Source organism: Symphalangus syndactylus, chromosome 16, assembly GCF_028878055.3.
Source record: "Symphalangus syndactylus isolate Jambi chromosome 16, NHGRI_mSymSyn1-v2.1_pri, whole genome shotgun sequence".
Lineage (NCBI taxonomy): Eukaryota > Metazoa > Chordata > Mammalia > Primates > Hylobatidae > Symphalangus > Symphalangus syndactylus.
Genome location: NC_072438.2, coordinates 72,076,951 through 72,090,791, shown reverse-complemented (window position 1 = coordinate 72,090,791; position 13,841 = coordinate 72,076,951). Strand labels below are relative to the sequence as shown.

Below are 13,841 nucleotides of genomic sequence, written 5' to 3'. Positions count from 1 at the left end.
CCTCCTGAATTAGCTTTTTCGGCATATATTTACTGAGTGAAAATTAGACAGCAGGGCTACCACTCCTGGGCAATCACTTCTGTGTCCTACAGTAGGTCCCTAGTTAAAATGAATATTTGGCCAGCAGCCAAAATGGAAAGAGAGGCCTCAAAGAAACTTGCAGCTGCGGGACAACTTCCCTCTCCCCAGCCTGTTCTTTCTGAGAGCCACGAATACCTTCAACCACCTGATTTAAGCAGAGGAGCACCCAAAAATGCGAGCCGTTGGGGTCTAACCACAGAACTACATCTCTGAACGGAGCAGCCATGGCTGTCGCGCTGACATTCACGCGTCTAAGCTGCTCTTTGTCTTGACAATTTGGCTCCTTTCTGCTTGAGTCAGTCCAGAATAAGTTCTCCTTGTGCCTAGAACACACTGAGCCCTTATTCCCTGGCATGTGCTATGTTATTACGAAGAAAACCAGCAAGTTTTGAATCTCCTCGCACAGTAGAACTATGCATCAAACTGGTTATGCAAAAGGCAGGGAATGGTATGTGTTACGTTACATTTTTCTTACCACCTACTATAAACAGAGGCTGTTTAATTTTTTGGCTTTTCACTCATTTTTAAAAAAAAATCACGAAACATTTCTTTCCTGAATAGTGCTCTGTAGTGTGAACGATCTGGGGGTGGTGTTGCACATTTGAGAATGTTACTGTGCTTCAAAGGCTTGGCAGGACTTGAACTGAGATGAATGTAGAGGTGCTTTGTATATTCAAGGCATTGTGCAGAGTTTTGTTTTTTTTTAATTTTATAAAAACTCCAACTCCACATTAAGGATTGAATCACATAATCATCTAGTTAGTTTTGCCATTTCTTGTGAAGCAAGGGGCGGTGTGGGTCAAATCTTCAAGAGTTCTGGAAAATCAGCCCCATACCCAGAAGCCCCAAGGCAGGATGAAACTCGATTCCCTGGTAGAAATAGGAAGGGCATTTTAGACATGGCCCCCAGGCTTTGGGAATCTAAGAATGATGCCCCTTCATAAAGGGGAGGCACAGGCAGCCCACAAGCAGGACTGGGGAGAAATCAGGCAGTTTCTGTTGAGGTAGGAGGGAGCTGAAAGCATTAGTGAGGAATGGGCTTGAGACAAGACTGTCACAATTCCCTGCACATGCCCTTTGAGAAGCTGTGGAAAAATGCACTAGAGGCTGGGTGCGGGGGCTCACGCCTGTGATCCTAGCACTTTGGGAGGTTGAGGAGGGGGGTATTGCTTGACCTCAGGAGATCAAGACCAGCCTGGGCAACATGGTGAAACTCCGTCTCTACCAAAAATACTAAAATGAGCCAGGCGTGCTGGTGCGCGCCTGTAGTCCCAGTTTATTCAGGAGGCCAAGGTAGGAGGATCGCTGGAGCCTGGGAAGTTGAGGCTGCAGTGAGCCCTGGTTGTACCACTGCAATCCAGCCTGGGTGCCAGAGCAAGACCCTGTCTCAAATAAATAAATAAATAAATAAATAAATAAATAAATAAATGTATTAGAACTCCATCTCAATTCAGAGCAATTTCCATGAGACAATGCAGACTTAGAAAAGCAAGATAAAGAGATGTGGTATAAACAATACCCCTGCCCAATCTCAAATTCATGTTTAATTTGAACCACATGAAAATGTCATTTTTGTAGTAAAGAGTGGTCAAATGTTGGCAGTGTCGTATTGGTTCAAAATGGTTAAATGTTGGGAATCATATATATATATCATCTATATATCATATATATAGATGATATATATATATATAAAAATATATTTATATAAAAGCTTACTGTGTGTGAACCTACAGATTATATATATGATATATAGATATATAAGACACATGATATATAGATATATATTACATATATATGAGATATATACATACATATATAACATATTGAGATATATATACAAACATATATATACACATACATATATATATACATACACATACATATATATATTCACATACACATACACATATATATATATATATATTCACATACATATATATATATATTTTTTTTTTGGAAATGGAGTCTCGCTGTGTTGCCCAGGCTGGAGTGCAGTGGTGCAATCTTGGCTCACTGCAACCTCTGCCTCCCAGGTTCAAGGGAGTCTCCTGCCTCAGCCTCCCAAGTAGCTGTGACTACAGGAAGGCATACACCACCACGCCTGGCTAATTTTTTTTTTTTTTTTGAGACAGAGTCTCACTCTGTTACCCAGGCTGGAGTGCAGTGGCACAATATTGGCTCACTGCAACCTCCGTCTCCTGGGTTCAAGCAATTCTCCTGCCTCAGCCTCCAGAGTAGCTGGGATTACAGGCACCCACCACCACACCCGGCTAATTTTTTTATATTTTTAGTAGAGACGGGGTTTCACCATGTTGGCCAGGCTGGTCTCAAACTCCTGACCTCAGGTTATCCACCTCTCCCCCAGCCTCCCAAGGTGCTGGGATTACAGGCGAGAGCCACTGCATGCGGCCCCTAATTTTTTTTTTTTTTTTTTTTTTGAGACAAGTCTCGCTCTGTCGCCCAGGCTGGAGTGCAGTGGTGCGATCTGGTCTCACTGCAAGCTCTGCCTCCCAGGTTCACGCCATTCTCCTGCCTCAGCCTCCCGAGTAGCTGGGACTACAGGTGCCTGCCACCACACCCGGCTACTTTTTTTGTATTTTTTAGTAGAGACAGGGTTTCACTGGATTAGCCAGGATGGTCTCGATCTCCTGACCTCGTGATGCGCCCGCCTAGGCCTCCCGAAGTGCTGGGATTACAGGCGTGAGCCACAGTGTCTAGCCTGTATTTTTTAGTAGAGGTGGGGTTTTGCCATGTTGGCCAGGTTAGTCTCAAACTGCCAACCTCAAGTGATCCACCTGCCTTGGCCTCCCAAAGTGCTGGGATTACAGGCATAAGCCACTGTAATCTATTTTAAAATAAACAGGTAAGAAACTGTGGCTGCCTCAGAGAAGAAGAGGGAGACTATTACTTAGAATTTGTGGAAACCAAAAATTATCAGCCCCACATCTAAAAATTCTGCCTTGACTAAAAAGAAGATAGCCTGTTGACCCTTTTTAAAGGGTCTCACTTTAAAAAGACAAGACCCTGAACTAGCCATGATACTATTTTTTTTTTTTTTTGAGATGGAATCTCACTCTCGTTGCCCAGGCTGGAGTGCAGTGGCGCGATCTTAGCTCACTGCAACCTCCGCCTCCCAGATTCAAGCGATTCTCCTGTCTCAGCCTCCTGAGTGGCTAGGATTATAGGTACCCACCACCATGCCCGGCTAATTTTTGTATTTTTTGTGGATACAGGGTTTCACCATGTTGGCCAGGTTGGTTTCGAACTCCTGTCCTCAGGTGATGTGCCTGCCTCAGCCTCCCAAAGTGCTGGGATTATGGGTGTGAGCCACCACACCTGGCTGTTTTCTTATTCTGATGTACCACCCCCTTGGATGAGCAGCTAAATATCTGGGCATTACCTCATGTTGCAGAGGCCTGGCCCCTGGGTGGGGGATTGTTACACAGTGTGCTTGGCTAGGCTAGACCAAGCCAGCCAGGTGCCTGTCTTGGAGGCTTTGTCAGAGATGCTGTCCCCAAACTTGCTGTGGCAGGAAGGCTGTCCATCTCCCAGCGGACCCTATGGACTGCAGTAGGCAGTCCCTTGCCCACATCTCTTGCAGTCCCTGCACACACCAACAGATTCCCAGGAGCAACCCGCCCTCAACTAGTGGGGAGAGGAGTTGTTGTCAGTACCCCAACTTCCTTACTCTCCTGTGGGACTATTCCAAACATGCTCCACATGGTCACTCGTTCATTACTGTATTCGTGATTCTTTGTTTTCCCTGTCTCCGTTCCCCATCATTTCACAGTGGCACCTGGGAACACTGCCCAGATAAACCACTTGCACCCAAATCCTCGATCCAGAGCCTGCTTCTGGGGGAATCCAAACTAAGACATATAGACCTCAGGCAAAGCGCTCCTAGGCAGCAGCCATGGTGGACAGAAGGCCACCGGCAGAATTCATATGTCCTGGGCTCCCGCACAGCTCTAAGGAATGAGCAAGGAGGCCCCCAGATATAACCATGAATATCCAATAAATCAACTATAATGTAATTATGATAGAATTTCCAGTAAATCTGGTAGGATGTCATAGATTGACCTAAGTCAACTTGGCCATTCGGCAATAGTGATGTCCTTCTGGTGTCAGTAGCTTCTGGCAGTTAGAGGCAGACAGGGCTAGAGCTCCCTGCTTCCATCACCACCACCTCCCCAGCAGTGGTGTTTTACAGTGACAGCGGGCACCTTGGACTTTTGTTAACAGCCCAAAATTTCCGCCTTTTTGCTGTAGGCCTGAGTGGTTGCTGCCAAAATGGGCAAATTCATGAAACCTGGGAAGGTGGTGCTTGTCCTGGCTGGATGCTACTCTGGACGCAAAGCCATCATTGTGAAGAGCAATGATGATGGCACCTCAGATCGCCCCTTCAGCCATGCTCTAGTGGCTGGAATTGACCGCTTTCCCCTCAAAGTGACAGCTGCCATGGGCAAGAAGAAGATCGCCAAGAGGTCAAAGATCAAGTCTTTTGTGAAAATTTATAACTACAATTACCTAATGGCCACAAGGTACTCTGTGGATATCCCCTTAGACAAAACTGTCATCAATAAGGATGTCTTCAGAGACCCTGCTCTTAAATGCAAGGCCCGACAAGAGGCCAAGGTCAAGTTTGAAGAGAGATATAAGACAGGCAAGAACAAGTGGTTCTTCTAGAAGCTGCGGTTTTAGATGCTTTGTTTTGGTCATTAAAAATTCAAAAGAAAAAAATAGTCATATTTCCTGTTCTTAGACTTTGTGGAGGATTCCCACTCTCTGTCCTCAGGCCTCCACACGATACCTTGCATGAAAGTTTTACTCTTAACGTTAAATACAGGCTGGGCATGGTGGCTCACACCTGTAATCCTAGCACTTTGGAAGGCTGAGGCAGGTGGATCACTTGAGCTCAGGAGTTAGAGACCAGCCTGGGCAATATGGCAAAACGCTGTCTCTACTAAAAATACAAAAATTAGCCGGGCACAGTAGCACGCGCACCTGTACTCCCAGCTACTAGGGAGGCTGAGGTGGGAGGATCACTTGAGCCCGGGAGGCGGAGGTTGCAGTGAGCCATGACTGTGCCACTGCGCTCCAGCCTGGGTGACAGAGTAAGACCCTTTTTCAAAACAAAAACAAAAAGATGCAATGAGACAGCAGGACCAGCTAACCCTGCAGTCCATCTGGTGATGTGGAGGGTTTTTAGGCCTTGTTCTCTGCTCTGATGTGTTTATACTGCTGGGCCTGATGGATTTGTATATCCTGTAGGTGTGAGAGTGAGGCCTCTTTGATATTTCTAGCCAACCACATACCTCAAGTACCCACTCATTGCACCTTTGAAAGATGATTTTTAACATTCCATGTGCTGCTCAAACAAACCTTCTGGGATAGATTTTGAAAACATTTGAAGTGCTTATGTAGCCACCTTTGGAACCTGGGTTCCTGTTTAGGATACTTCAAATGTTAATTGTTCCTGGGGTGGAGATTAAGTTTAAACACACACAGACACACACACACACACAGACACACACACACATCCCTCTGTTTACATGATGTATGTAAATGACCACACACATAGACAATAGCAGCTCCATGTATTGAATATTTACATTGTAATAGACACTTAACCTTAACCCTCCAACTCCCCAGTAAGGTGGGTTCCGGGCATGGTGCCATTTTACTGATGAGGAAAGGGAGATGGAGGGATGTTATCCTACAGTTTGTAAGCTGCAAAGCAGGAGGCAGTCTGGCTTCAGAAAGTCAGAACCAGGCATGGTGGCTCATACCTCCACCCACCACGCTTGGAGGACAAGGCAGGAGGATCACTCAAGCTCAGAAGTTCAAGACCCACCTGGGCAACATAGTGAGACTCCATTTCTACAAAATGCAGGTCAAGGTTGTAGTGAGCTGTGGTCACATCACTGCACACCAGCCTTGGCAACAGAATGAGATCCTGTCTCAAAAAAAAAAAATTTTTTTTTTTGGCCGGGCGCAGTGGCTCACACCTGTATCCCAGCACTTTGGGAGGCCGAGGTGGGCGGATCACGAGGTCAGGAGATGGAGACCATCCTGGCTAGCACGGTGAAACCCCGTCTCTTCTAAAAAAAAAAAAAAAAAAAAAAAAAAAATTAGCCGGGCGTGGTTGTGGGCACCTGTAATCCCAGCTACTTGGGAGGCTGAGGCAGGAGAATGGTGTGAACCCAGGAGGCGGAGCTTGCCGTGAGCCGAGATTGCGCCACTGCACTCCAGCCTGGGCGACAGAGGGAGACTCTGTCTCAAAAACAAAAAAAAAAAGTTTTTAAATTAAAAAATAGAAAGATTTGGCCAGGCGCGATGGCCCATGCCTGTATTCCCAGCTCTTTGGGAGGCCAAGGCAGGTGGATCACTTGAGGTCAGAAGTTCAAGACCAGCCTGATCAACAAGGCAAATCCCCATCTCTACTTAAAATACACACCAAAAATTAGCCAGGTGTGGTGGTGTGTGCCTGTAATCCCAGTTACTTGGGAGGCTGAGGCGGGAGAATTGCTTGAACCTGGGAGGCGGAGGTTGCAGTGCCAAGATCGTGCCACTGCACTCCAGCCTGGGCGACAGAGCAAGACTCCGTCTCAAAAAAAAAAAAACAGATATACAAGGCTACCATCTACCATCACTCCAGAACATTCCCTTGTGCCCCTTCCCAGTCCACCCCTGCCCCACCTCCACCAATCTCTACTGTTTCCCCCCACCCCACCCCACTCCCATCAGCTGGGGAGAGAGGAAAGGTCTTTTCCATCCTCTCCCGGAGGCTACTGCAGTAGCATTCCAAGCAGAGTCCTCAGGGTCAGTCCAGGGATGAAATGCCATCCGTCTGCATTCTTTTCCTTCCCAGGAATGGCATGCACTTGTGCCCTTTCAGTGCCGGGGATGAGTAAGCACGACATTCATTGGGCCCCAGACTTCTGCGAAGACAATTTGAAAAGCCCTCCATTCAGGATTTCATAAAAACATTCAGGGCCAGACAGCCCTTTATGAAACTGGCTAGCAAAATGAAAGTTTTTAAAAAACAAGTCCAAAAAGCTTACTGTGTGTGAACCTACAGATTATATATTGAAAAAAGCTTACTGTGCATATTTTCATATGATGACACACTTCATATCCTTTAATTGCTAAGGGCAGACAGTGTAATAGGGGATTTAAAAAGAAAAGAACCTGGGTCTGAACCACAAAACAGGCTGAGATGTCTGTTTTTAGACATAAAACCACTCAAATTACTTTTCAATATATGATATTTAAAACACTGATTTTGCACTAACTACCCACAGCTAGCCTGATTATCAACAAACTCAAGTTTAGGCACTTGGACACATCCCTGGTTACACTGGAACCCACGGAACAAACAGGGTCTTGCCTCTCCCACCCTCATACTAGTACTTTTCCGGGTGTTGTGTGTGTGTGGAAGGCGGACCCAATAAGGCAATGCATCTCTATAGCTCTTGTCTCTGCAGCAGGGCAGGGGCTTCCTGTGTGCTCAGCCCCAAATTATCCTGCCCCAGGGACGAATTTATAAATAATCTAGAGCCACAGTGGGACACAAGCCCAGCACACCACCACAGGAAGGGCTCAGGAAACAGGCTTGCTTGCTTGCTTCATTTATTTATTTATTTAGAGATGCAGTCTCGCTCTATTTATTTATTTATTTATTTAGAGATGCAGTCTCGCTCTATTTATTTATTTATTTAGAGATGCAGTCTCGCTCTATTTATTTATTTATTTATTTAGAGATGCAGTCTCGCTCTATTTATTTATTTATTTAGAGATGCAGTCTCGCTCTATTTATTTATTTATTTAGAGATGCAGTCTCGCTCTATTTATTTATTTAGAGATGCAGTCTCGCTCTATTTATTTATTTATTTAGAGATGCAGTCTCGCTCTATTTATTTATTTAGAGATGGAGTCTCGCGCTATTTATTTATTTATTTATTTAGAGATGGAGTCTCACTCTGTCGCCCAAGCTTGAGTGCAGTGGTGTGATCTCTGCTCACTGCAAACTGCGCCTCCTGGGTTCATGCCATTCTCTTGCCTCAGCCTCCCAAGTAGCTGGTACTACAGGTGCCCACCACCATGCCTGGCTAATTTTTTTGTATTTTTAGTAGAGACAGGGTTTCACCATGTTAGCCAGGATGGTCTCGATCTCCTGACCTAGTGATTGGCCTCCCAAAGTGCTGGATTACAGGTGTAAGCCACCGCGCCTGGCCAGAAAACAGGCTATAGACAGGCCCCCCTCTGCCTCCAACTCCCTTAATGATAGGGGACATGAAGGCACAGGGGCTAGTTCCCAACAGGAGCCAACCCCCCACCCTGTTTCACACTGGATGGAGAACGTTCCACTCTTTACTCCCCAAGTCCCTCCATGCCCTCACCTGGACATCAAGGAACAAGCAAAATCAAGAATGAGAGACAGCTAAGTCCACCAAAAGTACAAGAGCTAAACAAATGTGGAAAATAAGACGAGAAGCTGCTAAACACTACGGTCACAACTACTACTTGGGAATTTAATACAAACACCAAAGAAGCAAAACATCTGAAAAGCATGTGGCATCCATGAGAGCTTATTAAATTCCAGGGATGTCTCAGAGCTAGCTTTCTGGACATAGTAGTGTGCTGGCCAGATAGGAAAGGGGGATGGGGACAAGCAGCAGAGTGGGAAGCCTCCTCTGTAGGTAGGAAAGGTCAAAGAAATATGAACCTTGTTTCTCAGAACATACAAAGTGCTATGTCTCAATCTAGTTAAGTATTAAACAAAACGAATTAGAAACAAATCCTGCTCTCATAAGCCATCTCACCCTGTGCTCGCTCACTTAACCTCTCTGGAAGCAAAAACAAAGCCTTTTTCTATCTTTCATGGTTTAAATGTACTCAGATCTCTTCCAGCAATTTTTATCCCAGAGTAACAAAATTCTAATTGTACAGATCCCCACAAAAAGCAGAGAGGTAATAATACTTGATTTCAGGGTTAAAAACTCTTTTCTTTTAATCACCCTACCCCCACCCTGTTTTTTCTTCAGCATTTTATCATCACTTAGGATTTTTTTTTTTTTTCTCCAGACGGAGCCCTCCTCTGTTGCCCAGGCTGGAGTGCCGTGGTGCGATCTTGGCTCACTGCAACCTCCGCCTCTCAGGTTCAAGCGATTCTCCTGCCTCATCCTCCCCAGTAGCTGGGATCACAGGCATATGCCACCACACCCAGCTAATTTTGTATTTTTTAGTAGAGACAGGGTTTCACCACGTTGCCAGGCTGGTCTTGAACTCCCGACACTTCAGGTGATCTGCCTGCTTTGGCCTCCCAAAGTGCTGGGATTACAGGCGTGAGCCACAGTGCCAGCTAGATTTTTTTACTATTCTTACTTTAGATTCAGAGGGTACATGTGCAGGTTTATTACATGGGTATATTGCGTGATGCTGAAGTTTGGGCTTCAATTGAACCTATCACTCAAATGGTGAACACAGTACCCAACAGGTAGTTTTTCAACCCTTCCCCGACTCCCTCCCCATTTTGAGTCCCCTGTGTCTGTTGTTCTCATCTCTATGTCCAATACCCAATGTTTAGCTCCCACTTATGAGAACATTCAGTATTTGGTTTTCTGCTTCTGCATTAATTCACTTAGGATAATGGACTCTAGCTGCATCCATGTTGCCGCAAAGGACATGATTCCATTCTTTTTTATAGCTGTATAGTATCCCATGGTGTATATGTACACATTTTCCTGATCCAATCCATCGATGGGCACCTGGGTTGATTCCATGTCTTTGCTATTGTGAATAGTGCTGTGATATACATGTAACTGCAAATCGCCGGAGATTTTAAATATTTGTTTGGTTATTGGTTCCCACCACCAAACCTCCCTCTGCCCCACAAGAACACAAACTGCACTCTTCCCTGCTGTCCCCACTGGCCCTGCCAAGTACCCAGTACATGCTCAGTATTCCCCGAAAGAATGAAAGGGATTACTCCATGTGTTATACCAACCACACCAAGTACAGTATTGCTTGTAAATTGTGCTTTAATTTCTGCAATCAGATATGATGCAGTGAGATACAAGTATAAACTTTCATTGTGCATCCAGAAAATAAAAAGCACAAGTATACAGGTTTAGCTCAACAGCTTATTCCCTTATAAAGAAAAAAAAGTTTTGAATTAAAGCTAGTTTATCTTCAGTGTAAAAACTTGGAGGTATAAACAAACTCAAGATATTATATACAGTAAATTAATTTACATTTCCAAACTTGCACAGTACAGCATTTTAAACAAAGTAAATGGTCTCACTTCAGCTTTCACTGTTAAGCATAATCCACATCCCAATCTCGGATAAAAATTTCACAATATATAAATCCATTGAGAATTCTGTACACAAATACAAGTTATAGAAATCTGATTTCAAATATAAATACAAAAATTGTCATGACCTTACACGTTACAACAGCTTATTTTTCTATTGTAATTTAAAAAAATCATAGAAAAATATTTCAATGCACATTCAACTGCTATGACAAAGGCCATGACCTTGTGCCTTTAAACCATACTTTGTAGAGTGTAAAGCATCACACCGGGCATTTTTGGAATGAAAATTACGAAGCCTGAAGAGGCGACTGTATAAATATTCACGTTATAATGTGGTAACAAAAATAGCTCCATAGCATATTTGGGAGGCAATGGGGCAGAGAAGGAAGTGGAGGTTAGTGCTAATTTAAGAAGGCCTATAGAATGTATGTGAAGGTAGCTAAGGAACTAGTTAGTGTATTTTAAAATCCCTATTGCAAGCCTAACACTGACCTCGCTAGTAACTCTTAAGGCAATCAAGACAGAACATGTGTTTGGCCCCCAGCTGCACGAATCCTGCCCTCCCCTCAACCTTTATTCATCTTAACAGACTAACCTGGCTCCTGCATTAATATGGAGTGGGGAGAACAGCAAAACAATTCACCGTATGTACAAAAGACAATTCAGTGCAAACCTAGAAACTTCTCTTAGTCAATAGTTTCCAATTTTCTTTTTTTGAGACTAGGTCTTGCTCCATCACCCAGGCTGGAGTGCAGTGGCACGATCTTAGCTTACTGCAACCTCCACCTCCCGGGCTCACGGGATCCTCCCACCTCAGCCTCCCGAGTAGCTGGGACTACAGGCATGCACCACCACACCCGGCTAATTTTTGTATTTTTAGTAGAGGGGGTTTTGCCATGTTGCCCGGGCTGGTCTCGAACTCCTGGGCTCAAGCAATTCGCCCACCTGAGCCTCCCAAAGTGCTGAGATTACAGGCGTGAGCCACCACACCCGGCCTAAAATTTTCTTATTGCCCTTGAGCAACTGAAAGTTTTTCCAAACATGTAACATTCAAATTGGGATCCATACTGAAGAGCAAATATATGTAAAAGGCAAACATTCAATTTAAAACATTCTAATGAGTTTTGTTTTTTTCCTCTTTTATGAGATTTGACAGGGTTCCACTGAGAACAAAAAAAACTGCTTACAAAGTATACTTTCCTGCATTAAAAAAAAAAAAAAAAATATATATATATATGATATATATATATATCATTTAGACAGCAGATCCAAGGTGACCAGGCATAGTCAAGTTTCTTCTATGGCTTTTAAAATCACTGAGGTATCATATGATAATCATCACTTCTGATATTTATGTTTAAGCTGCTTTCCTATGAAAGCCACATTCAAAAGTGACCCAATCCCATCAGTCCATAAAGTAAAAGAATGTGAGGAACTCGGCTCAGGGGTTGCGGCAGAAAACTGCAATCACAAGTGCTCCAAAGCCTCAGCAGGCAAGTAGAAAAAGGCGAAGCGATTTGTTCCAAACAAGGAGAGACTGCAGAGGAACGGAAGCTCCTCAGGAAGGATCTCAGGCAAACAAACAGATCCCCGCAGCGTAACCAAGAGGTTTGGCAGTGAGACACTGGGACTACACACACCAAGGCAGGGAGTGCAGAGGGACAGCGGCGAGTGGTGTAGAGCAGGTGGAGGAAGACCTGGGGCTGGCAGCACAGAAAAGAGGATGGTGGCTGGCTAGCCCCCACCCACAGGCAAAGTGACACGGTCTGTGAAGAAGGGAGGGTGGTCTGAAGCATCAGGATGGATGACACCAGTGGAACTTCCCAGGTGTTTTACAGGCAAGGGGGCGTAGAAAGAAAAAAATGTGATGGTTTAAGTAAATGCCACACATCTTAATACCTCTATCTGAATCTTCAACTCGCCGTACAAATACATAAAGCTGAACTTGCTTCTATAATTCAGAGGGTTACACAGAAACTTACTATTCCCAATGACTGGATAAATTATCTTGGCACAAAGAGGATCTGAAGAAAGTATCAAGTCCGAGAATATCTTACTGAAGCCCTTTCTGGTAGTAAACTGGCCACTGTGGGCTCTGTATAATACTTAGGCATCAGAAAACGGCCACAACCCCATTACGGGTCAAGTAATAATTCCTTCCAATTAATAATACTACAGATGTGGTTTTAATTGCATAGTCTTCTAGAATCATGAAAAATAATGAGAGCCACCTCTTTTCCCGAAGGCCCAGGTTTATTCCAACGGAGTGCTAGGCTAAGGACCCGGCCAGCATTAGCTGTAGCGTGACACGAATCCAGGGATCAGCTGTCCCCATCTCCCACATTCCTCTTTCACAATCACTCAACAAACAGGTCACACATCCCCTAGGTCCACGAACTCATCTTCTCGTTTGGCCAAATCGTCTTCATCTCCCAAAGCTTTCCAGCCACTGGTGGGTAAGATGGGCTTAGAGGAATGTCGCTGGAGCAGAGCGAAAGGAAACAAAGATGAGAGGCGGGCAGAGTTCCTCAGCAGGCAGGGGGCCTCGGCCTGGGGGGCCTGCTGGCTGTGGTGTCTCTCGTCGATCTTCTCTTGTAAACTCTGGACTTCCTCCATCATTTCCAAGAGTTTGCTCATAGTGGCCACTTGGCCACCACCTAGGATTTGGGCTTCTGGAATCCAGCGCAGGTAGCGCTGGGCCCAGACTTTGATTTCGGGCCCCTCGATATGCGGTAACAACAAACCATGGTAGTCCGTGGACTTGCTATGCCAGCTGTCATAGAACTCTCGAAAGTTGTCTTGGAGCTCATCAGAAGAATTAATAAGTTTGCTAATTCTCTTGCCCAGAAGGTTTTTAATTAAATGATCAGTTTCTTCCCTGAAAAATCCTCTTTTGGGAGATGACTTAGATTGCGTAAGTGGCAAAGAAAGTTGTCGTTGATGCTTTGAGAGAAAACACAAATAAAAATTGCTGGTTAACATAACAGGCACAGTTAATAGCTGTTACCATAAAAAAAAAAAAGAGCATAACCCTGCTTTAACAAGTTCCAAGAGACATCAGCGTTGCCATGTGAATGCACACTCATTAACACACTGCGACATCCAGAGGTGGGGAATTCCTGTGTATTCCCATGGTGCACACTGTGCCAGAAACAAATGGGAAAGCAGGTGCACGTGGCAGCTGTGCAGAAAGGCATGCTGGGACACAGAGAAAGGTGCTTTTGGTGCCTTCCTCCTCTGTCACAGGGGCACCACAGGACACAAAGTACTTCTGAAAAAGCTGTTTAACTTAAGATAGTTTAATGATTTAGGGGAACTTGTGGGTCAGGCCTATTCATGTTCTAAAGAGAAAAAGATGTTTCTTCTTTGAGAACTTTAAGGCTGTTAACCACTACAATCTTCTGAACAACTGCAAGGAGGCACTGCTAACTACCAGAAG

At 44.7% G+C, this 13,841-nt stretch overlaps 2 protein-coding genes across 7 annotated transcripts in view; one reads left to right on the top strand and one right to left on the bottom strand.

Moving 5' to 3' along the window:
* Positions 1-4,356: 4,356 nt before the first annotated feature.
* LOC129464451 (large ribosomal subunit protein eL27-like) lies at positions 4,357-4,767 on the top strand. The gene has a single exon (XM_055245696.2). The coding sequence runs from the start codon at positions 4,372-4,374 to the stop codon at positions 4,765-4,767; it is 396 nt and encodes a 131-aa protein (XP_055101671.1). The 5' UTR covers positions 4,357-4,371.
* A 5,339-nt stretch (positions 4,768-10,106) lies between these two features.
* MTMR12 (myotubularin related protein 12) overlaps positions 10,107-13,841 on the bottom strand; it is an 87,827-nt gene continuing 84,092 nt past the window's right edge. For all 6 annotated transcript variants that reach the window (XM_055245686.2, XM_055245687.2, XM_055245689.1 and 3 more), the window contains one exon: positions 10,107-13,345. In XM_055245686.2, the coding sequence (XP_055101661.1) occupies positions 12,776-13,345 (570 nt within the window). In that variant the 3' untranslated portion in view covers positions 10,107-12,775. The remainder of the gene's footprint in view (positions 13,346-13,841) is intronic.